This window comes from Phocoena sinus, chromosome 6, assembly GCF_008692025.1.
Source record: "Phocoena sinus isolate mPhoSin1 chromosome 6, mPhoSin1.pri, whole genome shotgun sequence".
Taxonomy (NCBI): Eukaryota; Metazoa; Chordata; class Mammalia; order Artiodactyla; family Phocoenidae; genus Phocoena; species Phocoena sinus.
The window spans coordinates 19103025-19130325 of record NC_045768.1 but is presented as its reverse complement, the minus strand read 5'-3'; the positions used below and the strand labels follow the sequence as shown (position 1 = coordinate 19130325).

The window sequence follows — 27301 nt, the reverse complement described above, 5'->3', positions numbered from 1 at the left end:
GTACAGATCTCTCTGGATTCTTCCTTACACTGCATGCGAATCTACACTTACCTCCAAATGAAAGATCAAAAAGAATATGTATAAGTGCTCAGCATTGGATCCTACATAATGATCTCCCCACACCAGCCACCCTTATCATCACAGTCCGGGCGGGGTGGGGCGGGGGAGATAAGCAGATAAGGCTGGTGGAGAGGTAAAGGGAAGAGTTTTCTTTCTTTACAAATTTTCCAGAAAAAACAAACAAACTTGCAGAAAGAATCAGTGGCCTCAAATCATGTAGCCCCTCAGCATTCTCCCTCAGAGGCTGGAGCTGCAGGATGCAATACGTAAGAGCAAAGATTGCCTTAAACTACGCTCCTGCCACTTACAATTTATGTGATGAGGGTATGCAATACAAGTTAAGTGTTTGCTAAGAGAAAAGCCCCCAGATGTGTTTTGATTAGTCAGTGGTTTATAAAAAATTGAATCAGTTGCCAGCTTTCAAAAGTTTGTAGATCTCTTATAAAGTCTGGTTCCAATTTTTGGGAAAATATCCCGTCCCGCTTCCTGCGCAGAGAGTAGCGTTAGGATCGCTCGCCTGGGGAGTGCTTATGCTACTTTGGAATGTGGACACCTGGGCTGCATGATCCTAGAAGCCCCACCTCCCTCTGGGCATCTACTCTTTCTTTTTAAGTAGGTTTCCTGCCTCCTGGGCCCTGTTGTGTCTGCTGATGGTAGTCCCGTGGAGGTGGGAATCCAGGCGGGCCTCACCTGTGGCCGCATTGACGGTGGCTGGGTCACTCTCCTTGTCCCCCTTCACGGCAGACACTCCAATACCATATTCGGTTCCTGGCCTCAGACCTAAGAGAGAACATGCAGGTTGAGATTCAGCCCAAAACTGGACAGACTTTCAGAAGGCCATAAAAATGGCCCTGAACTAGTCCCTGAAGGCTATGATGTCTCAATGTCTGGACCGTTTCACAGCCTGACTCACTGATGCCCAAGTGAGATGGGTAGCTGGGAACCGTTTTTATTCACTCTCTGGAGGGTTGCAACCCAGGGCCAGTTGGGTCAGGGATGCGGACCTCACCTGTGAGTGTAGTTTTGGTTGTGGTTTGTTGCCTCCTGGGGACTTCTACCTCGGCATGGTCACCTCCGGAGATGGGTGCGTACTTAATTCTGTAACTGTCGGTGGCCGCCTTGACGTTCCTCCACTCCAGGGTGATGCTGTTGTCTGTCTGGGAGATGCGGCGGAGATTTCTGGGCGCATCCAGGCCTGTTTGGGAGAGGAAGGGGCATTGGTATCGAGAACACCAGGCACCAGGAGAGAGGGAGTCCTTGACAGTTCAAGGTGAGACATGAAAGGTGCCTGCCATTGGAGAGAAATGACAGAATTGCCCACACACTTCTCTGGTTCAATAGCTAATGCACACATCTAAACAAATACTACATACTTGACACTTTCCTCATTATTAAAGCACATGTTACCTCAATCATTCACGTTTTCCACCGATTTCGTGCTTAATAAAAACTGTACAGAAACTTGCAAATAAGCTCTGTGACTGTAAGAACAGGTTTGTTGTATTCATCACTGGATTTTTAATAACTCATACGGAGCTTACCGAGCTCTGAAAAACTATTTAGTGAATGAATGATTGACACTTTGGTACTTTTAAGATAGTGCTGTAGGCTAAGAGGTTAGAAGGCATCTTTGTCATTTATGTTTTCCATATACTGCATTTTATTATTAAAATATTTATTTAAATTTTGTTTTAACCAAAATGTCTGAGAATCTCAGACCAGAATCTTCTATGTAGGCAAAAATTTTCTTTTGCCTTAGAAGGTTATTTGCGGTAATATTAATCAATCAATTGCTACAGTATTTTAAAATAAAACTTAAAGGAATGAAAATCCCCTTTCCATTGTTTCCACTGTAAAAGGAGCCTGGAAGACACCCCGACATGTAGTGGGGATGGGAGTCTGGCAATCTTTCCTCTCCTGGGGCTGTTAGCAGGGGGAGGCCCGTTACCTGTTGTGAAGGTCTCTCTCGCGGGGCTGCTAGACATGTCGGCCCTGTGGGAGATGAGGGAAACCTCGTACTCTGTGTCTGGCTTCAGGTTCCCGATGGAGTACTGGTTCTCCTCATGTGTGAGGTCGATGCTGGTTCGGTCGCCTGGCACATCTTTGATCCCGTATGTGAGCTCAATGCTGTCGATCTCGGCCAGGGGCTTGGACCAGGTGATCAGAGCAGTGGTGTCCGTAATGTCTTTCACTTCGATCTGGCTGGGGGAGTCCAAGCCTGTGACAGGCAGAGGACAGAGGGGTTTCAGAGGTCAGGGCCAGTGCCAAAGGCTGAGCAGAAAGAGGGCTTGTAGCCTTCCAGATCCGTGAGCGTACGTTCAGGTGCATACTGGCCAACTGACCTTATTTTGTCTTTCGGAACCTCAATTTCCTGTTTGCTATGCTGTAAGTAGGGATGATGACAATTATCTTGTAGGGTTTATGTTTTTTCAAACATTAAGGGAAATAATGCATGTGGCGCATCTAGCACATGGCCTGCAATGTCGTGGTTGTATGATAAGTGGTTGTGGCTATATTATTATCATCATCATCATCATCACGAGTTGAAGAAACGCACGTACGGGCTACTTCACTCGAAAAGCATTGACTTAGCCTCTATGGTTTTTTAATTAGGCAGAACTCCCTAATTGGTAACTTCTCTATCCAAATAATGAGACAGAAAAGTGAGGCAATGACTGTCTTGACAATGCATGGAAAGTTAGTTTTGATGAAAATAATTCAAGCAAGAAAGTCACGGCTATCTCAAGCCTTGCGTGTCTCTGAGGCCGCATCTTGGCCCTTCCTCCTGCCCTGCTGCGCACCTCCTGCCCCACCCACTCTGGGCTTCCTGCTCTGACAGCATACTTCTCCTCCGAGAGCACCCCATGTTGTTTCTCACCCACGGCCTCTACACTCGCTGTTCCTCTGTTTCTTCTTCCTGAGATTGCTCCTCTCCCTCTAAAAATCTCCTATTCATCCTTCAAAATCCCACTCATATGTCCCTTTCTAACAAGAACCATTGTCTGACCCTGTTGCAAACAGATAAACACATACTCCTTCCCCTAGGGGTATAAAGTTTCAGTTTGCAAGATGATTAAGTTCTAGAGGTCTGCGGTGCAGCATTATGCCTCTGGTTGACATTACTCTACTGTGCACGTGAAAACATGTTAAGAGGGTAGGTCTCCGGTTAAGAGTTCTTACCACAATCAAAAACATGTTAAGAGGGTAGATCTCCGGTTAAGTGTTCTTACCACCATCAAAAACATGTTAAGAGGGTAGGTCTCCGGTTAAGTGTTCTTACCACAATCAAAAACATGTTAAGAGGGTAGGTCTCCGGTTAAGAGTTCTTATCACAATCAAAAACATGTTAAGAGGGTAGATCTCCGGTTAAGAGTTCTTACCACAATCAAAAACATGTTAAGAGGGTAGGTCTCCGGTTAAGAGTTCTTACCACAATCAAAAACATGTTAAGAGGGTAGATCTCCGGTTAAGAGTTCTTACCACAATCAAAAACATGTTAAGAGGGTAGATCTCCGGTTAAGAGTTCTTACCACAATCAAAAACATGTTAAGAGGGTAGATCTCCGGTTAAGAGTTCTTACCACAATCAAAAACATGTTAAGAGGGTAGGTCTCCGGTTAAGAGTTCTTACCACAATCAAAAACATGTTAAGAGGGTAGATCTCCGGTTAAGAGTTCTTATCACAATCAAAAACATGTTAAGAGGGTAGATCTCTGGTTAAGAGTTCTTACCACAATCAAAAACATGTTAAGAGGGTAGGTCTCTGGTTAAGTGTTCTTACCACAATCAAAAACAAGAGCTTCCTAGTATTGTGCTTTTCTCACTATTCTGTAACAAATTTCTCACAGTTTATTCAAACCGTATTATACAATCTAGATAGGGTCATTCAGAGAGTCAGTCTTTGACCTTTTTTTTTTTTTTTAAACTAGATCCTTACTCTATCTACAATTTCCCCTTTCTTCTTTGCCTTTAATATTTATTTATTTATTTTTGGCTGTGTTGGGTCTTCGTTTCTGTGCGAGGGCTTTCTCTAGTTGTGGCAAGCGGGGGCCACTCTTAATCGCGGTGCACAGGCCTCTCACTGTCGCGGCCTCTCTTGTTGCGGAGCACAGGCTCCAGTCACGCAGGCTCAGTAGTTGTGGCTCACGGGCCTAGTTGCTCTGCGGCATGTGGGATCTTCTCAGGCCGGGGCTCGAACCCATGTCCCCTGCATTGCAGGCAGATTCTCAGCCACTGCACCACCAGGGAAGCCCCGGTCTTTGACCTTTTTGAATCCCGAGTGTAGCATCAGGCTTTGCCATTTATCTTTACTCTTTTTTTTTCCTAATTAGATAATTTTAATGCATTAAAATATTATACAGTAAAACATACCAGGCTGAAAATTAAGATATTAAAGCATTCAGTCAATGTTTCTTCTTTTTTTTAAATAGTTAAGTTTGTGATTTCAGCACTGGTTGAGGAAACAATATCAAATGTAAGGAACTTGGTTTTATAAAGGGAATGAGGAGGAAAAATAATTCATAGCTGATTGTGAGAAACCTGCAGAGTCTAGTTTTTGAACTCTATGAGTTGATACATTAGTCTCAGCTCACAGATGTTGAAGCCGTGAAATCCACAATGCAAATAATACTGCAATTCAGCAGTGAAGCCTCCCATCCTATGATCTTCAAGGTGCTAGGAAACACCTGAACCATACCTACTACCTTTCTTAACAGCCCTTTTATTAAAGAAGTTGAGATACAGTCAAGGACACCGATCTCGCCCTAGGTTCAGAACCCTTCAACGCAGGAGATTAACATTGTCTTGTGCTCACTATGTGCCAAGCACAGTGCTTTGTCGTTTAAGTCTTAACTCTCATGCCTATGCCGTAGGAAGATATATGAACCCGGTTTCCAGATGGTGGGTCTAAGGTAGATCTACCCAAGGTGATGGTTATTGGTGAAGCTGAAATTCAAGCTCAGGACTGTTTGGATCCAAAGCCCAGGCTCTTTCTCCTTTAAATGATGGCTTTCAAAAATATTTACATATCAGAAATGGTTGTCATACAATCTCTATATAGAGCTGAGAGGGAAGGAGCTAAATATGAAATTTTTAAGATCCTTTAAATCTGGAAAAAGATCAGGTATCAGCAAGATAAACAGGTAAGTATCTGCCTCTCAGTGTTGTTATTTATGTGATTATGAAACTTCAAATGTTGGGATGTTTGTCCTTCAAGAAGAAGAAAATAAAGCAGCCAATCCCTAAATTTAGATTAAAAAGAAAAGGGCAGATGAAAGAAATGTCTTTTGTATTTTCAATGGGCCGTCTCTATAGCAAATAAGCATTTGCTTAATCTTTTCTATGGCTTTCTGGTGATCTAATGACTTTTTCTGGTTGGTACCCGCCTTCTACCTACCACAGTGCGATGCTGTCAGGATGATGGAAAACACTTGCTTATAAAAAGGACAATCTTATGAATTGGATCTGAGTTAAACAAAATGTGCAAATATTTAAATGCAAGATGTTCTTTCTTGTCATTAGTAAACAGATTTAAATTTTCCAATCACCCCCTGCCAAGAAGAGTCAGTACCTTAAATAGTTGGCACGTATGCTATCTTGAAGAAGATAAAGAGATTTTCCCAAATGTCAGTGCAAAACAATTTTATTTGCTTATTTATTTATAAAAATTTGCTTCTTGATAGAACAACTCCAAATTCAGGATTTTTATTCCCCCCACCAAATGACCTAGCAGTGCCAAATCTTACTCTGCACCCAAGAAGTTCTGATCTCTTTAGCACTGAGTCACATTTTATTTAAGTTCCTGTTGAAGACATGGAATCAACACTCTACATAACCCAGAGCCTAGTCAACGTTACCGGTAATGGGGTTAAAGTCATAAAAGTAAACCCAGGCTTAAAATTCTGGCCCTGATAGTATTAACCATGTGGTGTTAGTTAAACTGATTCAGCTTCTTTAAGCCTCAGTTTTGACTCTTGAAAAATAATAGCATTAATATTGTCCCTACCTTTTCCATAGGACTGGGTAATAATAGTAAATCAGATAGTATGGTAGATTATTTTCTAGAGTCTCACTTATTTGTTTTCCTGTATCAGTGCCCCTTTGCAATGTCACTTTGAAGCTTCTCACATAAAGAGATGGATCTTTTCCCCCACCCCTTCAATCTGGACTGGCCTTGAGATTTGCTTTGATGGAAGTGACCCAGTGTCTTTTGTGAGCCTGCTCAGCCGCCGTGAGATCAGGCCCAGGCTAGCCCACAGGAGGCTGAGGGACCATGTGAGGCAGAAGGGCACCGTCCTGGCTGAGGCCATCCTGGGCCAACCAGCCCCCAGCCCATACAGATGCATAAGTGAGTCCAGTCAAGAACAGAAAAACCGTCCAACCCCAAATCACCAATGTGCAAAAGTATCATTTCAAGCCACAAAGTTTGGAGCTTGTTTTTTATGTAGCAAAAGTTAATTGAGGGCTTCCCTGGTGGCACAGTGGTTGGGAATCTGCCTGTCAATGCAGGGGACGCGAGTTCGAGCCCTGGTCCAGGAGGATCCCACATGCCGCGGAGCAACTAAGCCCATGCGCCACAACTACTGAGCCTATGCTCTAGGGCCCGTGAGCCACAACTACCAAGCCCGTGAGCCACAACTACTGAAGCCTGCATGCCTAGAGCCCGTGCTCCTCAACAAGAGAGGCCACCGCGATGAGGGGCCCCCGTGCCACAACGAGGAGTGGCCCCCGCTCGCCACAACTTCAGAAAGCCCGCACGCAGCAGCAAAGACCCAACGCGGCCAAAAATAAATATAAATAAAATAAATAAATTTGTAAAAAAGAAAAGCTAATTGATACAGATGCTCTGTAAGAGGGCACATTATCAACCAGAGATGCTTTGCAGTACAATCAGCTTTATCCTTGTGTCAGTGGTATTAAAGGTGATACTCACGGGTTGTTGTCACCCTCTTCAGGCTTGGGCCCCGGGTATTGTTTTTCACGATGTGCAGAGATATCTCATACTCTTGCCCGGGAGCCAGGCCAGTTTGCCGGTACGTGGTCTCCGGCCTCCGCAGGCTTTTGGTGATCTCTTCCTCATCTTCTTTATTCTGAAATATAGAGGCACCTTTGTAAGACCTAAGGAGGTACCAGCTCCTTCATTTATGTGATTCATTTATTTTGTATTCATGCCTTCCTCTTTCATTCTTTCATCTATCACTAGGCACTTACTAAGCATCTGATCAGCATGGCAAGTGCTGAGGATATAGAGACATGAATACATCTCTCAAGCTGGTTTCTCCCTCCCACAGACCTCTCTACTCACCCCTTTGACACTCAAGTCAAATGACAGGCATGAGAACCAAAGGAACTCTGGAGCCACCAAATCAATCCTTCTTTTCATAGACGAGGAAGCCAGCATCCCAGAAGTCAGGTCATTGCCCCATCTTCCACATAGCTAGTAAGAGGCAGAGCCTGACTTTGAACTCAGGGACCACTTTCCTGCCTCACATGTGCTTTTAGGCACAGAGAGAAAGGATACTCAATCTCAGATATGCCTGGACGCATTCTGAGACAGAGACCATTTCTTAACTTCTTTGCCTCCGAGTGGAGATTTGTTAAGACTGTAATGGGTACTCGGAACATAGAGATGACTTGCCATCTACTTACTTAGGCTCTCAGCCCTAAGTGCTGTGCTTATTGACTTCTTAAGTCACTTAAAAATAGATGCAGATGCACAGGGGCTACTTAGAGCCTTGTCCCCCACCAAAAGCCGAGGAAGTGAGTTGATAGAAAAGTCTACAGAGCCCCGTGAGCATCTTTCAGATTCTCGTGGTCGAAGGCGCCCACTCCTCTGTGCTCCTTACCATATTCCGGAAGATGACCTCCCACGTTTCAAAAGCGATGTCCACAGGATCCCACTCCACTTCCACAGATGTCTCCTTGATGGACTTGAATTTTAGACCTTCAGGTGTAGGCAGGTCTGTCAGGAAGAGCACAGAGAGGAGGTAGAGATGACTACATGTGTGATGGAGCGGACAGACATGATTCCGCTAAACCCCACAGGGCTGTCTGTCAGAGCTGGAGTCTATTTAAGGGTTCTCCTGGGATGCCGTCTACTATGAGGCATCATGGAAATTAATATCAATATAAGGACCAACCATATGATTGAATACTGGCCATTTCGTATGCTTAAACCTAATATGACAATAGACTTTGAAATCATATAGATGGGCTAGAATCTCAGCTTCATCATCACGACTTTTGTGTGCTTGGTTGAGTTAACAAAATGCCCTGAACCTCAGTTTCTTCATCCAAGAGAAGGAGCTAAGTATGCCTACCCCTTGGGAATGCTTTGAGACTGCTGAGTCCCACAGTGACTGCTGGCCATGGTCCCTGGCCTGAAGCACAAGTTTAATAAAAGCAGCCGATGTTACTATTACTAAGCAAAAAAGAACCAATTTCTAGCCACAGCTTGCTTTAGGAGTGGAGGTAATTATTCTCATGTTGGACTCTTAAAGGAAGAATAACTTGAACCTTGATGTTTCCACTTTTGTATTTTTTAAATATTTAGACAGTGAGCTCCATAGAAAGGTAGTAGTAGAATAGAGTACTTAAGACTGTGAGGGTTCAAATCCTATCTCTACCACTTATTAACTGTGTGATATGGGATGAGATGCTTAACCATTCAGAGTCTCAGTTTCCTCATCTGTAAAATGGGTTAACAGTAGCTCCTGTCTCATAGGGTTATTGTGAGTTAAATGAGTTAGTATGTGAGGACTTTCTTTAACATAATCAATGGGTTATAGGAAAAAGAATACATATATATGTATAACTGAATCACTTTGCTGTACAGCAGAAATTAACACAACATTATAAATCAACTATACGTCAATAAAATTTTTTAAAACTTCATTGGGCTTAACTGGGTTCCAGAGTTTTAACTAGTGTAACCGCATAAAGACAGCCATAGAGCTACAGGGGCAAAGGTGAGGCAGTAACATATGGGGGGGCTCTGTACTGGACAGGAGGAGGGCCGTTGAGGCTGCCGAGAGGTGTTCTGCTCACTCACAAGTGGCCACCCTGGCGCTGACAGGAATGCTCTTCTTGTTCTCCAGGACGGCAAACACGCGGATAAGGTACTCCACGCCAGGCTCCAACTCCTGGATGGTGGTGGACGTCTGGTTTCCAGGGACGCGGAACTGCATTTCTAGGCCGTCTTCGTGGGTGGGCGTGTACACGATGAGGTACTCTGTGACCCGCATCTCATTTTCCCAGGCCAGGTTTATGGTCTCTTCTGTCACTTCTGTCACGATGAGGTCTTTGGGAGGGGACACTGGCAAGAATAAGGAAGGACAGTTTGGGTCAGATGGTGTCATAACGCACTCAGTGAATTCCCTCTTGGTTTGTTTCCCTGGACCTGTCTCTTCCCCCAGTCACGGAGCCCTGAAATCCAGCTTCCACTTTCTAAAACGCAGACTCATCAAGGACCCTCCTGCTGTGACCCATCTTCAAAACCTTTGGTGGCCATCCCTTGCCTTCAGGCTAACGTTCCAGGTCTGCAGCGTGGCCTTCAGGGCTCTTTGTGAACTGGCCCCTCCGGCTTCTCCACTCCCTGGACCTTAGTTCACATTCAGGCCATCTGCATGGGAAAGTGCCACCTGGGCTTGGCTTTCTGCTCTGAACTTCACGTCATACATTCTTAGCACTGGAAGGGTATTTTAGGCTCGTCTGGTCCCACTCTTTCCTTTTCTGAGAGGTGAGTGAGGCAGAGGGACTTACTCATCAAATTTGGAATGTACCTCTCCTCCCGGCCAGCCTGGTCTTCCTTCCAACCAGGCTTCCCTGGCTTGGCCATGTCAAACACAGAGCCGTGTTTGTTTTTATGTGCCAGTGGCTTTAATCAAGGCAGAAAGTCTCCATTACGACAGGTATATAAGGGTGGATGAGGGAAGTACAAAGAAGACCCTCATTAAACATGAGCAATATCAGTCTTTGCTGTGTTTTCACTCAACCGGTGTCTGCTTACTGAACACAAGCCCTGTGCTAACTGCTGGGGTAATGCTCCTTTAAGGCACTCACAGTCCTTGGGATAAAAGACAGCAACGAAAAGGTGATTTAAGAGACGGGCCTGCTTCATAGGTGATCAGCACTTCATCTTTAGCTGAATGTGCATTGAAAACTGTTTGTTTTATGTAATCTCACTGTCCATTCAATTTAGCCGAGTTTTTACTTCCATCCAAATGAGGGATTTAGTTCATTATTGGTTCCGTGTCAATACAGAGTAGGAAAGAAGGTTGATGTTTAGCAAAAGGGAGGTGAGCGTTTCATCTACCCTCTTCGTGGGCACTGGGTGTTAAACTCAGCGTAGATGAGTTACCCAGATTCAGGTACCAGCTCTGTGATATATAAGCTGTGTGTCCTTGGGACAATTCCATAACCTGTCTGAGCCTCTGAGCCCTCCAATAGGTAGCTCTGTAACAGGTAAGTCAAGGAGTCAGTGTGTGTGTGTGTGTGTGTGTGTGTGTGTGTGTGTGTTTGGTATAACACGGAGTTCTCCAGCACACGCCAACTTGATGGTGGCTGTCATCACGCTAGTTCGCTGGAGCACTGGTACTCACCTTGGGAGCAGTCTTCTCCGGCGTAGCCCTCATTGCAGATGCAGCGGCCGGAGACGCACTGCCCCCAGTTGCTGCAGTCGTTGGGGCAGGAGCGCTGCCCGCAGTCCAACCCAGTGAAGCCCTCGTGGCACACGCACTGGCCGTCCACGCAGCGGCCCTGGCCGTGACAGTCGTCGGGACACCTGCGCTGCCCACAGTCCTTGCCCGTGAAGCCCTCGTGGCACACGCACTGGCCGTCCACGCAGCGGCCCCGGCCGTGGCAGTCGCCGGGACAGGAGAGGTCTGCGCAGTCGGGGCCGGCGAAGCCGTCCTCGCACACACACCGCCCGTCCACGCAGCGGCCCCGCTGGCTGCAGTCCCGAGGGCAGCGCAGCTCCCGGCAGTCCTCACCCATGTAGGCATCGTCACAGATACACATGCCATTCAGGCAGCGGCCGTGCTGGTGACAGTCATGGGGGCAGCTCATCTCGCCACAGTCATAGCCCTGGAAGCCGAGTTCGCACTCGCACAGCCCCTGCACGCAGCGCCCGCGGCCGTGACAGTCGTTGGGGCACCGCAGCTGCCCGCAGTCCTCCCCGGTGCGACCCTCGTCGCACACGCACTGCCCGTTGACGCAGCGGCCATGGCCGCTGCAGTCGCGGGGACACCGGAGCTCGCCGCAGTCCGCGCCCGTGAAGCCGTCGTCGCACTCGCAGTGCCCGTCCAGGCAGCGGCCGCGGTCGTGGCAGTCAGAGGGACAGCGCTTCTCGCTGCAGTCCGCACCCGCGAAGCCCTCGTCGCACACGCACTGGCCCTCGTCGCAGCGGCCGCGGCCGTGGCAGGCGTTGGGGCAGGCGAGCTGGCCGCAGTCCTCACCCGCGAAGCCCTCGTCGCAGTAGCAGGTGCCGTTGACGCAGCGGCCGCGGTCGAAGCAGTCGTTGGGGCAGACGAGCTCGCCGCAGTCGTCGCCCGTGAAGCCCTCATCGCACACGCACTCGTTCTCCACGCAGCTCCCGCGGCCGTGGCAGTTGTGCAGACACAGGGGCTCGTTGCAGTCCTCGCCGGCGAAGCCGTCCTGGCACACACAGCGGCCGTCCACGCAGCGGCCGTGCTCCTCGCTACAGGGCACCGGGCAGGGCTCCTGGCTGCAGTCCACCCCCGAATAGCCTTCGAAGCAGACGCAGGTCCCGTTCATGCACTTGCCCTGGTCATTGCAGTCGCTGGGGCAGGCCAGCTGGCCGCAGTCCTCCCCCGTGAAGCCCTTGTCACACACGCACTGCCCGTCCAGGCACTGGCCTCGCAGGTGACAGTTGCCTGGACATTCAGGCTCAGAGCAGTTGGGGCCTTTCCAGCCCGGTTCACACACACAGCCACAGCCTTCAGTGCTGAAGTTGCCCCGGCCGCTGCAGAAGGGTTTGGTGTCCAGGTGGCCTGCAGGGAGGGAAGAGAACAGAGGCTCTCCTCTGAGCACCAGCAGCCCAGTTTCTTGGTTTGTAGCCACAAGACCCAAATTCAGATTCAGCCAGAGCAGGGTTGCACCCTCAGGCCCCATCTGGCTTGAAACCCACTTGCTTACTGTGTGAAATCAGTGGGGGCCTCATCTAATGGTACTAGGTGGGAATTCTTAACCTGCACTCTCTGAAATTGTAGGTTCATAGGCAGATTCTGTGTGTGTGTGTGTGTGTGTGTGTATGTGTGTGTGTGTGTGTGTGTGTGTATTTCCATCCCTGGGGAGAATTCCCATAGTTTTCATCAAATTTTCAAGTATTCCCGTGACCCAAAGGTTACGAATCACTGCCTGTGCAATGCATTATGCTGGCCTGTGTTGTTACTTTTTCCGTACCTAGCCAAGGTCAGACATACAGGAGAATAAGTGTTTCACCAAGAAATAACTGTTGAACTGAACTCAGTTCTGATGCCTCCACTCCATAGCTGCATTTGCAAAAAATCTTAGACGCTCTGGAGCTGTTTCTTCGTCGGTCAGGTGGGACCAATGGCCCACTTCCCTGGGTAAATCAGGTTGAACGAGGACATTAAGGACCTGCTGTTGTGCTTCCTGTGACTTCCTTTTGCAGAGTGCTTTGGGTCGACTCAAGTTGTTATATGTGTTTATGTGACCAAAACCTTCTGACTTTTTTGTAACTGAAATGAGGCAGCTAAGGAGTGGCTTTCTGATTCTGTTAGGACAGCTTTGCATTGGGCTCAGCCCTCACAAAGCTCGTGTGCCTCCATCTTTTTTCCTCTCTATCCTGAAAGCTGCGGTGGTGGGTGAATACGAGGAATACGTGGTCAGGGCTGCTGTGACTCTGGCTGTTTGAAGTCTCTGTTATGTCTTGGCTTAACTTGCAGCAGTGGCTGCTGTGGTCTCCATGGAGCCGAGGAGGAGAAACAAACAAAACTCACTCCATTTTCTCTGCATCTAAATACAGTTGAATCAACACACTTTATCTCCTTCCTGAGAACAGGAGGGAAGTCAATTTTAAGAAAAAAGTTGGCTTGGAGAGTGAGAATCTAAACCTACGTTGTCAAGTATGGTAGCCACCAGACACGCGTGGCTTCTAAACAACTGAATTGTGGCTAGTGTGCTCTAACTGGGAACTACATACACACTGGATTTCAAAGACTTGGCATAAAAGAAAAGAATGTAAAATGTCCATTAACAATTTCTGTATTGATTCCAAGCTGAAAGATTAGGTACTTATATTGGATAGGTGATTAAAACCATTCTTACCTGTTCCTTTTCTCTTTCCTTAATGTGACTATTGGAAAAGTTAATTACATACATGGCTCAGGTTACAGTTCTAATGGACAGCACTGCCTTAACCTTTTTTTTTTTAACCCATTCTTTAGCATTAGTCCTACTGTGTAAGTCCCCCCTGCGTTTTGCCAGGGAGTTGACAGAAGTGGAAGATAAAGTAATTTGTGCATAAAGAAAACTTTTTTGTTGTTGTTGCTTCTGCCTTGGAAACCCAAAGGATGTCCTATAGTACTCTCCACTTACAACAATTAGGGCTACTCTTGAAATAATCTGCCAAGATACTTTCTAGTATTTTTTATGAGCAGCAGAAATAGAGATTTTCATCTCTGATTTGAAGCTGTTGAAGCCCCTGTAGCTCTATCAACTTTAGGGGATGAAGATGAAGGCAAAATTCCAAAGCGACACAATTCCTTAAAAAAGGATGCACCTGGAGACAGGGTATCACTGGGATAGGATGAGCTGTGGAGACACACAGGCACCTTCAAAGCTCCTATCTCTTATCACTCTTTGAGTCATCTTGCGCCAGCTGTTTAACTTTTTTGAGTCTCATTTCTTAGATCTGTAGAGAGGGGGTATTAAACCTTATCTCAAAGGGTTGTTGGAAGGATTAAATGAGATGGTGAATTACAATTCCTGGTACATAAAGGGGCTCAATTCATATGGCGATCATCATCGTTGCTGCCATTAAACTGGAACGTTTTTTCTATTTCCCACAGATTTTGCATCACCGTAGGCAGCATTGTAACTTTGCAAGAACACTGGGGTGTGGAATACTGTAGTTTAAGTCCTAACTTGGCCACTTACGGCAGGACCTTGAGGAATCCCAACTTCCTTCTAGGCCTTAGTTTCCCTATTTGTACAACGAAGTGATGGGGCTACATCACCACTTTTCAGAGAATGATCTTTGGGTTAGGGATTTCAAAATAAATTCATAGGTTTTAAGGGTAGAGAATGAGTAGATTTCATTGTCAAGTAAGTTTTAGAAACTAGTACTTAAACTAAAATAGGGTTTTTCAAAGCAGGAATTCTCAGAGGCCTGAAAATTCCTCTGAGAAACGTTTGTCACCAAGACTCTCCAAGAGCAGAATGGAGATGATTACGTTCTGCACAGTCATTTGTCCATAAAATCTCTTTTGAATGAACACCTTGTGGGCCTAGTTCCCCAGGGAGCCCACTCTGGAAAACAACTGATGGATCCTGGCCTGCTCACGTGTACAGTGAGGGGCTGGGCCGGTCACCAGCTCCTACCTTCGGCAGGCTGGAAGCAGCAGCCTGCTCCCAAGGTGCACTGCTCCCGCAGGGAAGACACCAGGTTCTCTAGCTCCTCCAGTCTGCTCAGAAGCTCCTTGATGTCAGGAGCAGCGGCACAACCACAGGCCCGGCGGGGGATGTTGATGCGGTGTGTGAAGACGATCTGGTTTTCCCCATCTACCGTGTGCTCCTGGAAGCTCTCCCTGGGCTCTGACAGTGGGACCAAGTCTTTCTCCCCACTGGCTGATTCCAGATCCACCGAGCACTGGGACCCCACAGGCAGCTTGATGTTGTAGACGTGATTAAACACCACCGGCTGGTTCTCCTCTGGCAGGGTGACATTCACCCCACTCTGTCGCTTGTGCCGGATGACTTTCTTGAGGACGCCACCTTCGGCAGGAAGGGCAAGCAGAGCTAGGAAGATGCCTGCCAACAGCCGAGTCACGACCCCCATGGTGGAGGTGGGTTTGGCTGAAGGTTCCCGAGGTTCTATGGTCCTAGGGTATCTCACTCTTAGGCAGAATCGGGGATTTGGAAGCTGAGAGTAGAATCCAAATCAGTTGTTCCTGATCTTCTTGAAGGAATTCTCTTCTACAAGTAAACAAAGGAAAACAATAAGCTTGTTAGTATCTACTGATCATTGAATATCTGCAATTCCAAGTGCATTTATATTTCCTGTGTTTGAAGGTCTCCTTTTATTCCTTCAGTGTGCACTGCAGTGTGGATATAAAATGGTCTCTAAAAGAATTTTGCAATCTTGAGGGAATGACTTCACTCACTATTCAATATTTGGAAATATAGGGAGACAGCAGAAAGGACAAGACAGATCAGATGCGGGTTTGGATCTCAGCTCTAGTTCTGGGCCTTTGGGTGAGTTATATAACTTTTATTTGTCTTATTTCACTTCTGTACAGTGAAGATCGTAATGTCAAGGTTAAAGTAATGATGGAAGTGAAAACAATAAGTAGAAATCATTCATATAGTCGTGAAGCCCTTCGCTATTTACTGGATGAGCACGCTGAGTGATATGAAGGCCGTAGTCCCATAGATGTCCAGTAACTCCTCCCTCTTATTACTGACCCTCCAATCTAAGATTAACTCCATCTGCTGGTTTTCCTCTGCTGTGAGAGGCAGAGGTGAAAATGAAAGTTTAGAAAGCAAACTGAGTTTTTACTGTAACTGAACATCTAACTAGTTATGTGGCTGTTGGAATAGTATCCTACCTCTTTGAACCTCAATTCCTCTTCTTTTCGATTTATTTCTAAAACCTTAAAAGGTCAAGTTTTTAGAAGAGCCTGCCAGAATGTTCCTGAACCAGTTATCTAAACTATGACCCAGGGCAAGAGATGACTCAGAAAGATGTCCATGAGCCCTCGATGTCTTCTGCAATCAACAAGTACTTATTCTTTTTGTTTTTTAAATTAATTACTTATTTTTGGCTGCGTTGGGTCTTCGTTGCTGCGCGCAGGCTTTTCTCCAGTTGTGGCGAGCAGGGGCTATTCTTCCTTGTGGCGCACGGGCTTCTCACTGCAGTGGCTTCTCCTGTTGCAGAGCGTGGGCTCTAGGCACACAGGCTCAGTAGTTGTGGCTTGCAGGCTCTAGAGCACAGGCTCAGTAGTTGTGGCGCTCGGGCTTAGTTGCTCTGCAGCATGTGGGATCTTCCCGGACCAGGGCTCGAACCCGTGTCCCCTGCATTGGCAGGAGGATTCTTAACCACTGCGCCACCAGGGAAGTCCCAACAAGTACTTATTCTATTCTCACTGAGTGTCGTACACTGAATCATATCTTCCCCTCCCCCCCAAATTCATACTTGAAGTCCTAACCCTCAGTGTGACTATATTTGGAGATAGGACTCTTAGGGAGGTAATCAAGGTTAAATGAAGGTCATGAGGGTGGGGCCCTAATGATGATAGTATTGGTGTCCTTATAAGAAGAGGAAGAGACCTCAGATCTCTCTCTGACTCTGTGTCTGTTTGTGCACAGCAGAAAGGCCGTATGAGGACACAGTGAGAAGGTGGCCATCTGTATGCTTTATCATTCAAATTAGTTTCCTAATAAGAGTCTGTGGATCTGTGATGTAGGCAAGCCCACTGAATGAAAATTATTATGAAGAGGAGAACTTGGCAAGTTCTCTTCTTTCAAACTACCATAGCCTAGCTTAGTTGTTTACCGGACAAATATTTAATGATTGCGTATTCTACTGCAATTGTTTTAACTCTCTTTGCCTTCCACAAAGTCCTTCTTTCTCACCCTCTTCTCATCAATTCTTAGCTCTTTTTTTTTTTTTTTTTTATGAGAAAGGGCCATGGGCCAAGTTTGCAGTGCTTTTGGACTTTTACCCAACACTTTTGTGTGTGTTGTTAAATGACTTAAATTTCCATCTAAAAGGCTGTTAGAATTGTTGGTTGAGACTTTAATGCAACAAATCTAGGGAGATAATGACCAGAGTATGGGTTGAGTGAGGATTTTTCACTCTGTATGTGCACTGGCACAGCCAAATGCTGCGTTGTTTGGAGGAAAGAAATGTGACTCTTGAGGGCTGTGGATTTTCCATATTGGCTCATGGTGGTCTGAGGGCAGGTGGATGTTTTTTCACTTTGGGAGAGACGCATTATACCTTCAGAGTGGTGGAAAATGTCTAGACTTTGGAATTAGACACACCTGAGTACAAATGCCACTCACTAACTCTGTGACTTGGGCAAGCTATTGATATTTATCCTCTCTAAACCATGATCTCACTTTCACAATGGGGTCAAAATCCTTCCAGAGGGAATTATGAATTAAAGATCTGCACAGAAAACACCCAACATAGCGTCAAGCCCATAACAGGCACATATTAAAAAGTAGCTGCTATTTCGTTATGCTCTGAAGAACAAAACCTAGCATGAGTCCAGGCCGATAGCCTCCTTTTGCTTAAGCTTGACCTCTTCATTGAAGCCAGTACTAAACCCAACAGCAACTTGGATCTAGATCAAAGAGGAGCTGCAGAATCACTGATGGGTGAGGGGGTAAACCTTGTGAAGATAAATTTACTAGAAGTGGAAATATTTACACCAGAGAAGCAAACATACAAAGCAAATAGTAATCTTTAAGAATGTAAAATTTAAAAAAAAAAAAAAAGAATGTAAAATATTCTTATGCAGACAACTGGCTGGTTAATGTCTCCTCTGAGGATGGACCTAGGGAAAATTACTTTAGATTACAGTTTGTGATATTTAGGTTAGACATGAAGGATCATGTCCGGACAGTGGGGCTTCTAAAATCGGACAATGAGCAACTTATTCTGTAGAGATTCTTTAGAAAGCACAAGCAGATTCTTATCTTTATAGGAAGTGACCAGTTAATGGAAGGTCTGGAAAATATCTTGCAGGGGGAAGGAGTGTGGACCTGTACATGTTTATTCTGTAGCTGAGAAAGCCAGGATTCCTATGATTCCTATGAATCCTGGGGAAGCAGGAGCTGGCTTGTCCCTCGTGGCCTCAAAGGACAAAACAAGCACCAATATGTGTGTATGTTAGGGGTGGAGAGGAGGGTTGGCTACAAGAAGGCAGATTTCAGCACCGCAGAAGAAATATGTTTCTAATTGGAATTATCCAATAGAAAGGGCTTGTTTGAGAATATGGCAAGCTCCAAGGCCCTGGAATGTAAATAGAAGAGTGTTGAAGAGCACAGGTTTGTGGACAAACTGTCTTGAGTCATTGTTCAACCACTTCCTCTCCCTTGGGCAAACTATCTATACCACAGGCCAGAGTCATTTTCATCAATAAAACATGCTACGAGTGTCCTCGTAGGACTACTTTGGAAAGTGCGTGAGATAATGTGTGTGGTGGGAATGGTACAGTCTTTGGCAGCAGCAAGAGTTCAATAAAGGGGAGCTTTTGTTGTAAAAATATGGACTTCAATTAGTATTTTTTCCAGGATTTTCTTCCCCCCAACTCTTGAAACTCCTACCTTGGCATATGCAGTTCTGTTTTTCTAAGCAAGGGTGAGTTCTGCAGTGAAGTGAAGGAATCTGTGTCTCAGAGCTCCCAGGCAAATATGTCCTGGGAGATATCTCTATATGTATCTCTTTCCCTATCTCTACATCTACATCTGTATCTACATCTTGATCTTTATCTACATCTCTACCTATACCTATGTCCATATCCCTGTCTACGTCTATACCTGTATCTATCTATCTATCTATCTATCTATCTATCTATCTGTCTGTCTACACTCTATCTACCTAGTTATCTATCTTCTATCTTTTATGGAGAGATTAAAGGATCTGTTTGTCAATGTTTGCAAAGGTGAAAGGAGGGCAGCAGGAAGAGACACAGCCTTTGTACTGGCTCAATACATAGATTGTTGGGGTCACACATCCAGGACAAAGTGGCTATATCCAGGCCATGCATGTTGCCTTGCTCTGTAACCTGCCTTGGCATATATGCTAAGTGCAGAAGAATACACGTGTGGCTCAGACTCTACTTTCTATTTTTATCAAAAGAAATTTTTGGAGCCAAATTAACTCTGTGATTGTGTTCGTGACTCTTTAGGTGCCTTCATTCCTATTACCTTTTCAAGCATAATTAATCTGGAGGAGAAAAAAAAAAACTACCTTAAAGATTTCTTCATGAGAGAGAAGGTTTAAGAAGAGGAAGAAAACTTTGAATTCTTTGGTCCAGAGCTGCATTATTCAAATTCAATACGGTAGCCACTAGCTACAAGTGGTTATTAAAATTAAATACAATTAAAAATTCCATCCTCAATTGTACTGTTCACATTTCAAGTGCTTAACAGCAATGTGGCTAGTGGCTATAATTCAGACAGTGTGGATAAATAACATTTCCATCATTGCAGGAAATTCTGTTTAGCAGTGCAAGTTTGGAAGTCCGCTTGGTTATGTTAAGCTCGTGGTACAAATGAGGAAACTGAGGCTCTGAGAGGTTAAAGGGAGTCTAAAAAAGAAAGGTAGGATATTGCTAAGTCTCCTATCTAATTAAAATTGGTGAGTACCTCACCTGCAGATGCCAGGAGACTAGAGAAGATGACATCTTTTTAGTTAACATAAGCAAATATTTATGTACACTGTAACTTCCATACCTTACATGTTCAAACATATCCAGGTACAAGTGAGGAGTGGTCTTTATGGCTGTTGTCCTCCCCAGATATGAAGGGATATGGAGCTTGCCCCAGGTCATCATCCTTTCCCCCATCCTACACTTGGGATATGAAATCTTTTTTCTTTTTCTCTCTGCATACCTTAGAACCCCAAGTTCTCCATGAGATTCTTCTCAAATAAAACCAAAGATAGGTTGCCCAGGAGCCACTCTGGCTACACCTAACATCTTGTTCTGCCCTGCCTTACCTTTCTCTTGGGAGCTGGTAGGTTTGTCGAAATTAACTCATGGCTCTCCTGCTTCTGTTGACTCTGTACTACTTTGCTGCAGACTTTTTGAGGGGACTCAGTCCATTTTCTTCAGTAGTCTGATGAAGTGGCTAGGTATGGGAGAAAGAGCCTGGTCTTTGCAGAGAAATAGACCTGTGTTAGAATCCAGCTCTACCACTTGGTAGCTGCTACCTGTGGCCATTCACTTCCCCCTCTGAGTATCACTTGCTTCATCTCCTGCATGGCTATATATATGTGCTTATTTTATAAAGTTATGAGAAGATGGGATAAAATGAGATGTATCTTAAGCTACCAGCACAGTGCCTGGCACATAGTAGGTACTTAACATGGTAGCTAATGATAATAGAAACAATAATAACGACACTGGTCAAATAGAGAGTAGATTAGAAAGGAAAGTTTGCATCCAGAAGGCATGGGAGAATTAGGGAATTACGTCATGGCTATGACAATGATGTAATAGGTAACAAAAGAGATTGGCTAACCTGGGTCTTTTAAGGTTCAAAGTGGAGGGTGGCTACATTCTTTTGAGGGGCTGAAGAAAGACACCTCGAAAGAGATGGCACCTGAGATGAGCCTGAAGGGTGGGTGGGATTCTAAAACGTGGTTGGTTACAACAGAGTAGGTGGATTGAATTTGCACCTTACCCACCTGCCCACCTAGATTAGGCGTCTAGAAAGAGGCAATAGTGTGAGGAAAGGCAAGGAATGTGTGGGTGAGGAGGGGAATGAGGAAGGAGACAGTAATAACAGCAGCTTCCCTCTGCAGCTGCCTGATGTAGGCAAAAGTGGGGTAACACGTACGGAATACTGACGTCCTGGTTCTACTGGGGTGTATAAGATGTGTAGGGGAGTGGAAAGGAGAGAGCACGTGGAGTTGGTACAGCCAGTGAGGAGAGCATGAATGGTCAATGTGAAGGGCTGGTACTGAGCCCAGGAAGCATTGCTGTGTCTTTCTAAGGCTAAGTGCCTAATTGCTCAGTGTCATCTGTGGAGAAGATTAGGGAAAACATAGGCTTCTGTATTTAGTCCTTTGGTCTGCAAATACCTGGCAAACTTACGTTGCCTCCCCTTTATAAAAAAAAGGAAGAAAAGAAAAGATAAAACAATGGTCTTGAAGTCTTTTTAATGGTCTTGAAGCCTTTTTTTTTTTTTTTTTTTGATGGAGGGAGGTGTTAAAATGTTAGGACTTCCAACAAGGACCTACTGTACAGCACAGGGAACTCTGCTCAATATTATGTAACAACCTAAACAGGAAAAGAATTTGAAAAAGAACAGATACCTGTATATGTTTAACTCACTTTGCTGTACACCTGAAACTAACACAACATTGTTAATCAACTATACTCCAATATGAAAGTAAAATTTTTAAAATGTTAGGCCTTCATCACTGATGAAAGATAAAAATTAGTTCTTGTTTCAGTTCCTTTGATATTAGTTGTGGCCAGTGTAGGGTGATATCTCCAGATTTGGGCATTATAGATTTTTATTCAGTACATTACTGTGAAGTAACATTCATTTAATATTTAATGGGGAAACCTCGGTCAGGTCAGTGTCATGGCAGCCATGTCCCAAGAGCTTTTTGGTTTACAGTTGTATACTCTGAGGTGCCTCTTGGCTTGTTATCAAATCTTCCTTTTTTTTTTTTTTTTTTTTCTTACAGCAGAGCTGTTTGATAGCTAACCTTTTGGAAGCAGCATGGAATAAACAAACTCAGGGTTATTTTTAGGCACTTCACCACAGGACAAAGACCGTTGGTTAGATGAAGGAATCAACAATCTTTGAATGTTTCCCGGTTCACAGCTGGAGAATAAAGTTTCATTTTTAGATTAAGATAAAATTTCCAACTGGCTAGAATCATATTTCAGAATACTTATGACTTCACTTTTAGTAACTCAGGGAATATATTTATCTTGTTGACTTAGGCATTTACGTCAAACAGCCTTGGCTGGGGGGCCAAGGAAGATTCCTACTGTTTAGAAATGCAGATGAATTTCTTTCCACATCATTTTGGCAACACCTGAGACAGATCACATTAAATTTTTCTTCCTGCAGGCAAGAGAATTTTATGGTGCACAGTCAGTTAGGCATGGAGTTACTTACATGGGCGTTCTTAAAGGTTGTAGAATTCCTCACCCCTTGTCCTTCCCAACATCCATAAATTCCTTGTTGGAATGTGTCAGGAAGAGAGAGAAGCTAAGAAACAGCCTGAAGTGTGGATTTTTTCCGAGGATATCTGAGCCTTACACTTGATTGAGTCCAGCACCACCTGTGTCTTAAAAGAATTGAGCAAACACCGCCTGCCTAAGCAAAGCCCCTCCGAGCCCTGGGTGTTGGCGTGTTGGGTGTTGGAATTCCAGCACTGAGAAGCACTTTTCCATTTAGGTAGTAGGGTGGCGTAGCTGGCACCCAGTTCAGACGCTTGTAGAGCCAGCAGTCATTTCAGAGTCCTGGGAATTAAGTCATTTTTAAAAGCATTCATTCTTGCATTCAATAGATGAGTTGAATGAGTGTTAAGACCAGGCTATGGGGGCTTCCCTGGTGGTGCAGTGGTTGAGAATCCGCCTGCCAATGCAGTGGACATGGGTTCGAGCCCTGGGCCGGGAAGATCCCACATGCCGCGGAGCAACTAAGCCCGTGCACCACAACTACTGAGCGTGTGCTCTAGAGCCCGTGAGCCACAACTATTGAGCCGTGTGCTGCAGCTACTGAAGCCCGCACACCTAGAGCCCGTGCTCCGCAACAGGAGAAGCCACTGCGATGAGAAGCCCGTGCACCGCAACGAAGAGTAGCCCCAGCTCACCGCAACTAGAGAAAGCCTGCGCGCAGCAACGAAGACCCAACGCAGCCAAAAGCAAATAAAATAAATAAATTTATATATATATATAAAAAGACCAGGCTATGGGATAGATCAAGGGGTAGTGAGGTATTTCAGAGACCAATGATGGGTAGTTCCTGTTCTCAATCAGTTCATAGTCCAGTAAAGGAAACAGACAGGTAAACAAATACTTATAGGGAAGAATGATAGACGCTAAAACTGACAAATCTCCAAGGAGAGTCTGTGCAATGTTTGTGAATATCTGCTCTAGAATCAGCCAAATACTATGGATTCTGGTCCTGCCACTTGCTATTAGTTTGAATCCTATGGAATTGCCATTTTCGTAGGTCAAATATGGTTGGATAGGGGCAACTTCATAGAGCTCCATCTAGAAGCTTTGACCTTAGATGTGTAACATTGCCTCTCTGAGCCTCAGCTTTCTTGTCTGTAAAATGGCAACACTCATAAAAACCCCACAATAAAGTTCTTTCAACTGTAAGTGAGAAAAAAATGAGATCAAGTGAGATAACACATGGAAATATTTAGGACAGTGCCTAACAGGAGGGAGGTCTTAGTAACTGGTTTATTGTTATTGTGTGATGATTTGTGTCTTTTGTTTGAAGAAGGCAGTTCATGGAAGGCTAGTCTCTGAAGGATGAGGGATTCCTAAGAGAATTTTGGGGAGCCCCCTTCTGCCCACTGTTGCTTTTTCCATAGAAGTGTAAAATTCTTAGTGTTTTCAGTTTGTCAAGTGACAGAGACGCTCTGAAATCCTTAGGAGAAGAGGAGACTGTGTCTATAGTCCTGGTTTTCCTCCTAGCCTACATATTCTCATTCAGTAGCAAGAAAAGCAAGCCTGTGAGCCCAGGGTGGAGCTCTTTTCTGGCAGGTCAGTCCCCTGGCTAAGAGGCAGTGCTGCTACTGGATGGTTGTCCATGCTGCTCAGCCAGGTCTTTCTCCAGAACAGGCTGCCTGTGGTTTAGTTTTTCAAGACATTGCTTCTGACGGGAAATGTTTGGCTCAGTTTTTCAGTACTTTCGATAGACACAGACAGACATCGGATTATAGAATCAACATCAGACTTGAGCAGGCTTAGAATCAACTGTAGAAGATCGAGTCCAGGGGTGGCAAGCCTGTGGCACCCACACTCATCCTTCCAGTGTACATGGCAGACATTACTAATTGACGCCTACATGCTTCCATGCCCCCAACCTGAGAGTTATTACGAATATATCGCTTCAGGCAGCCACATTGAATTGAGTAAAAGTAGTACATGACACGAAAGAGAATATCTGAACTGAAACACCCAGAGAGGGTCACCGGCTAATTAGTGGTAAAGCAAATATTAAAACCCAGATATCCTACCTTTTTTGTCAGTGAATTTGATTAAGGTTTATCTCTTCCCTGAAACCACTGCAAGGCCTTCAACAATAAGTGCATATGAAAGGTTTCTAGTAATTCTTAGTCTGTGGTCATTGTAATGGTCCCTAGAAAGAAATATCAGCAATGGGATCTTGGAGAGCATCTGTGTTAAGAGATGTCCAGATTTCTTTGTGCTATAGGGTTTCTTCAATTGCCACCATCCATCCATCCATCCATCCATCATCGACTATGCATCTTTTCAGTACGTATTTGTTAAATACCTACCATATGCCAAGCCCTGAGTTAAGCATAAGGGATACAAAAATGAAGGGGATAAGTATGTTCTCTATTATCAAAAAGCTTACAGTTTCCCCCGGAAATGTCACAAAATAGAATTGACTTTAAATCCATGTATTGTGGATTGAATATTTGTGGTATACTTAAGTGTCCCTGCACACTGTAAGCCAACAGCAGGCATACAAATGTTAAGGTTCTTTCAAGAGCTACCTGCTGTTTACTTACTATGTACTGCATGTTGGGAAAACTAGGCAGAGTAAGGACCTATTCTCTGTTTCCAGAAATCTCAGAAACTAGAACATACAAGCAAGTTTCAGTAGCAGTGCTAGTCTGAATGAAGGAACTGAGAGAAGTGTCACTCTGAGCTTGGAAGTTCACGGAGGGCTTCCTGGAGGAGGAAGTGCTTAGGATCCCCAAATATTGATTGAAGAGGCCTTGGAAGATCAGGAAAAGATTGAAATAATAACAAGGATAATAAAAGTAATGAAGACATCATTACCTATCATTCATTCAGTGCTTAATTGTCAGAGCTTGTGCTAAGCATTATAAATCTTCAATTTTAAATTCTTACAAAGTGATATGAGATGGTACCTTTATTCTTATTTTGAAGATGAGGAAACCGAGGCATGGGATAATTAAGTGGCTTGTGCAAGTTCAGATATCCATTAAGTAGTGGAGTTAGGATTTGAACGCAGGTCTATCAGAGTCCAAAGTAAGTGTTCTGAGCTACCACCTTATAAAGCCTTTTGTGCTGGAGGGCCAAGGAAAGGAGTTATGATTCAAGACCAGACCCAAGCTCTGTCTATATAACTTCCAAACACTTGGCTCAAGAGGGAATACTGTCAGTACCCCGGAATTAGGACCTTAAGAAGCCAGATATCCTGTGAGTGCTCTAGAGATGAAGCATGCTCACAGACACCTTGGAGAAGCTGTCAAAGCTCAGTTATCATTGAGGAAGGGTTCCAGATGCCTTGAAGTCTCCTCAGAAAGCCCCTTTGCCATCTGAGCAGGCAAATCTCTCTGTCCTTCAACATACAGTTCAAAAAAAATAATATATTGGAAGTTTTCTCGGGTAAATTTGTCCCTCTTCTGAATTCTCTGAGTATTGATCTAACATTATTTTCATCACATGTCATTCTAAAAATGATTTGAGGCGGTTTTGTCCTGTATGTATATTTTCCTCTTTTAGAGCAATAAGCAAATTCTATCTTGTATTTACATTAAACTGTAAGCAGTTCATCTTCACATAGTTAGACTGTACGTAGACTGTAAGCTCCACGAGGGCAGGAACCATATCTGAGTCATTCATCTCCTAATACCCAACACCAAGCACACTAACCTGATCATAGTAAGTGCACAATATATTTATATTTGAATAAAATAAAGCTAAATATATTTTTTGATTTGAATTTACATATAGCTGGTGCTCATTATTCATGGAATTAATGAATGAGCAAATACTCTTATTTTCATGATGGCCTTAATGTAATTAGCTCTCCTGTGAGCTCTTCTAAGGCAAGATGTATCAAGGAATTCATCATTGCCGCACTCCTGGAATGAGTTCATTTTTGCTCATTCAACTCTTCAGTGAGTTTGTACTATGTCCCAGACGCCATAAGCACAGGGGTTACAAAAATGGCCGAGACAGAACTTACTCCTTCCTAAGAGATTCTAGTCAACACCCCAAGAGTTCTTGAGAGCCCAGTACTGTCTGCTTTGAGACAAGCTTTGTGTCTGACTGCAGTATACCCAGCTGGACCTTTGGCAGGAGGTGGACTTCACCAGGCCTGTGAGTTAGTCAGTGTAAAACTCTGGTTTCAGTGCAAGGGAAGCATCCTGGGTTGTTAGTCAGGAATCCTTCCAATTTCACTGTAGTGTTTTTTGTTTGTTAAATTTAGGTCACTCTCTTTCTCCTTTTGTATCCTGAATGTTCATTACTTATTTTTAAGCTCCTGGAGATTTGGGGCTCTCGTGGGGCCATGTAGTAGAACATGCCATAGACTGAAGAGCTATAAGGTGAGTCATGAGCCACAGTTCTGCCAACCACTGTGGCAAGTCACATCCACTCTTGGGGCCTCGGATTCTCCTGTAACATAAGCAGCTGTTTATGGCTTCAATTCTAGAGTCCCTTTCGTTCTAGTGACACGCGGTCCATTGCTGATTCAGCACTATTTCTGCTGAACTTAATTTGGGATTTCATTTTAGACCCAGGTCACGTGGCTGATATTAAGAACACCCCCGCTCCCCGCGCAGTACCGAGTGTTTCTTCCTTTAGTGTTTGGCTTAAGCATCGGTGGTGCTTCATGGTTTCCTCCCTCCCATCCCTCAAACATACGTTTCATTACCAACCAAATTAAGCCCACAAATCTTAATCTATAAAATATTTCCACCCAGCACAATAATGAGGTTCATATCTGTGGTTTGGTATACCTAAGAAAAGCTCAGATGAAACATGACTAGATCCACTGATACATTCAGACCACAAACTGCCCTGGTGTGGTCTGGTTTCAATTTTTGAAATAAAAATTCTGCAGAGCACTTGCTTTCTCTCTTCTATTTCTTTGCCTAGACAGAAAAGAAAATAAAAAAGTGGGCCTGACCAAGTGGCAACAATATAGGTTCCTGTAAAATTCTGGAAAATTGTTTCAAAAATAGATTTGAATTCATTTCCCAGTGAAACAATGACCTCCTCTGTTTCGGCCTTCATCCAGAATTTTAAGAAATCTAGTTGACTCTTTCACAAGTATTGGAACATGGATTCTTGAACTTTTGAACCAATATTAAAAAATTAAAG

The 27301-nt window shown here is 44.6% G+C and overlaps 1 protein-coding gene across 17 annotated transcripts in view; it reads right to left on the bottom strand.

Moving 5' to 3' along the window:
- The window catches only part of TNC (tenascin C), a 94118-nt gene that overhangs the window by 52079 nt on the left and 14738 nt on the right, over positions 1-27301 (bottom strand). For 16 of the 17 annotated variants that reach the window (XM_032635026.1, XM_032635028.1, XM_032635029.1 and 13 more), the window contains exons 2-9: positions 14643-15236; positions 10658-12067; positions 9109-9372; positions 7904-8019; positions 6991-7147; positions 2009-2278; positions 1070-1255; positions 751-840 (exon numbers count right to left, since the gene is read on the bottom strand). In XM_032635026.1, the coding sequence (XP_032490917.1) occupies positions 751-840; positions 1070-1255; positions 2009-2278; positions 6991-7147; positions 7904-8019; positions 9109-9372; positions 10658-12067; positions 14643-15099 (2950 nt within the window). In that variant the 5' untranslated portion in view covers positions 15100-15236. Of the gene's footprint in view, positions 1-750; positions 841-1069; positions 1256-2008; positions 2279-6990; positions 7148-7903; positions 8020-9108; positions 9373-10657; positions 12068-14642; positions 15237-19992; positions 20124-27301 lie in introns of all 17 variants that reach the window. The other variant, XM_032635027.1, reaches the window with a different exon arrangement.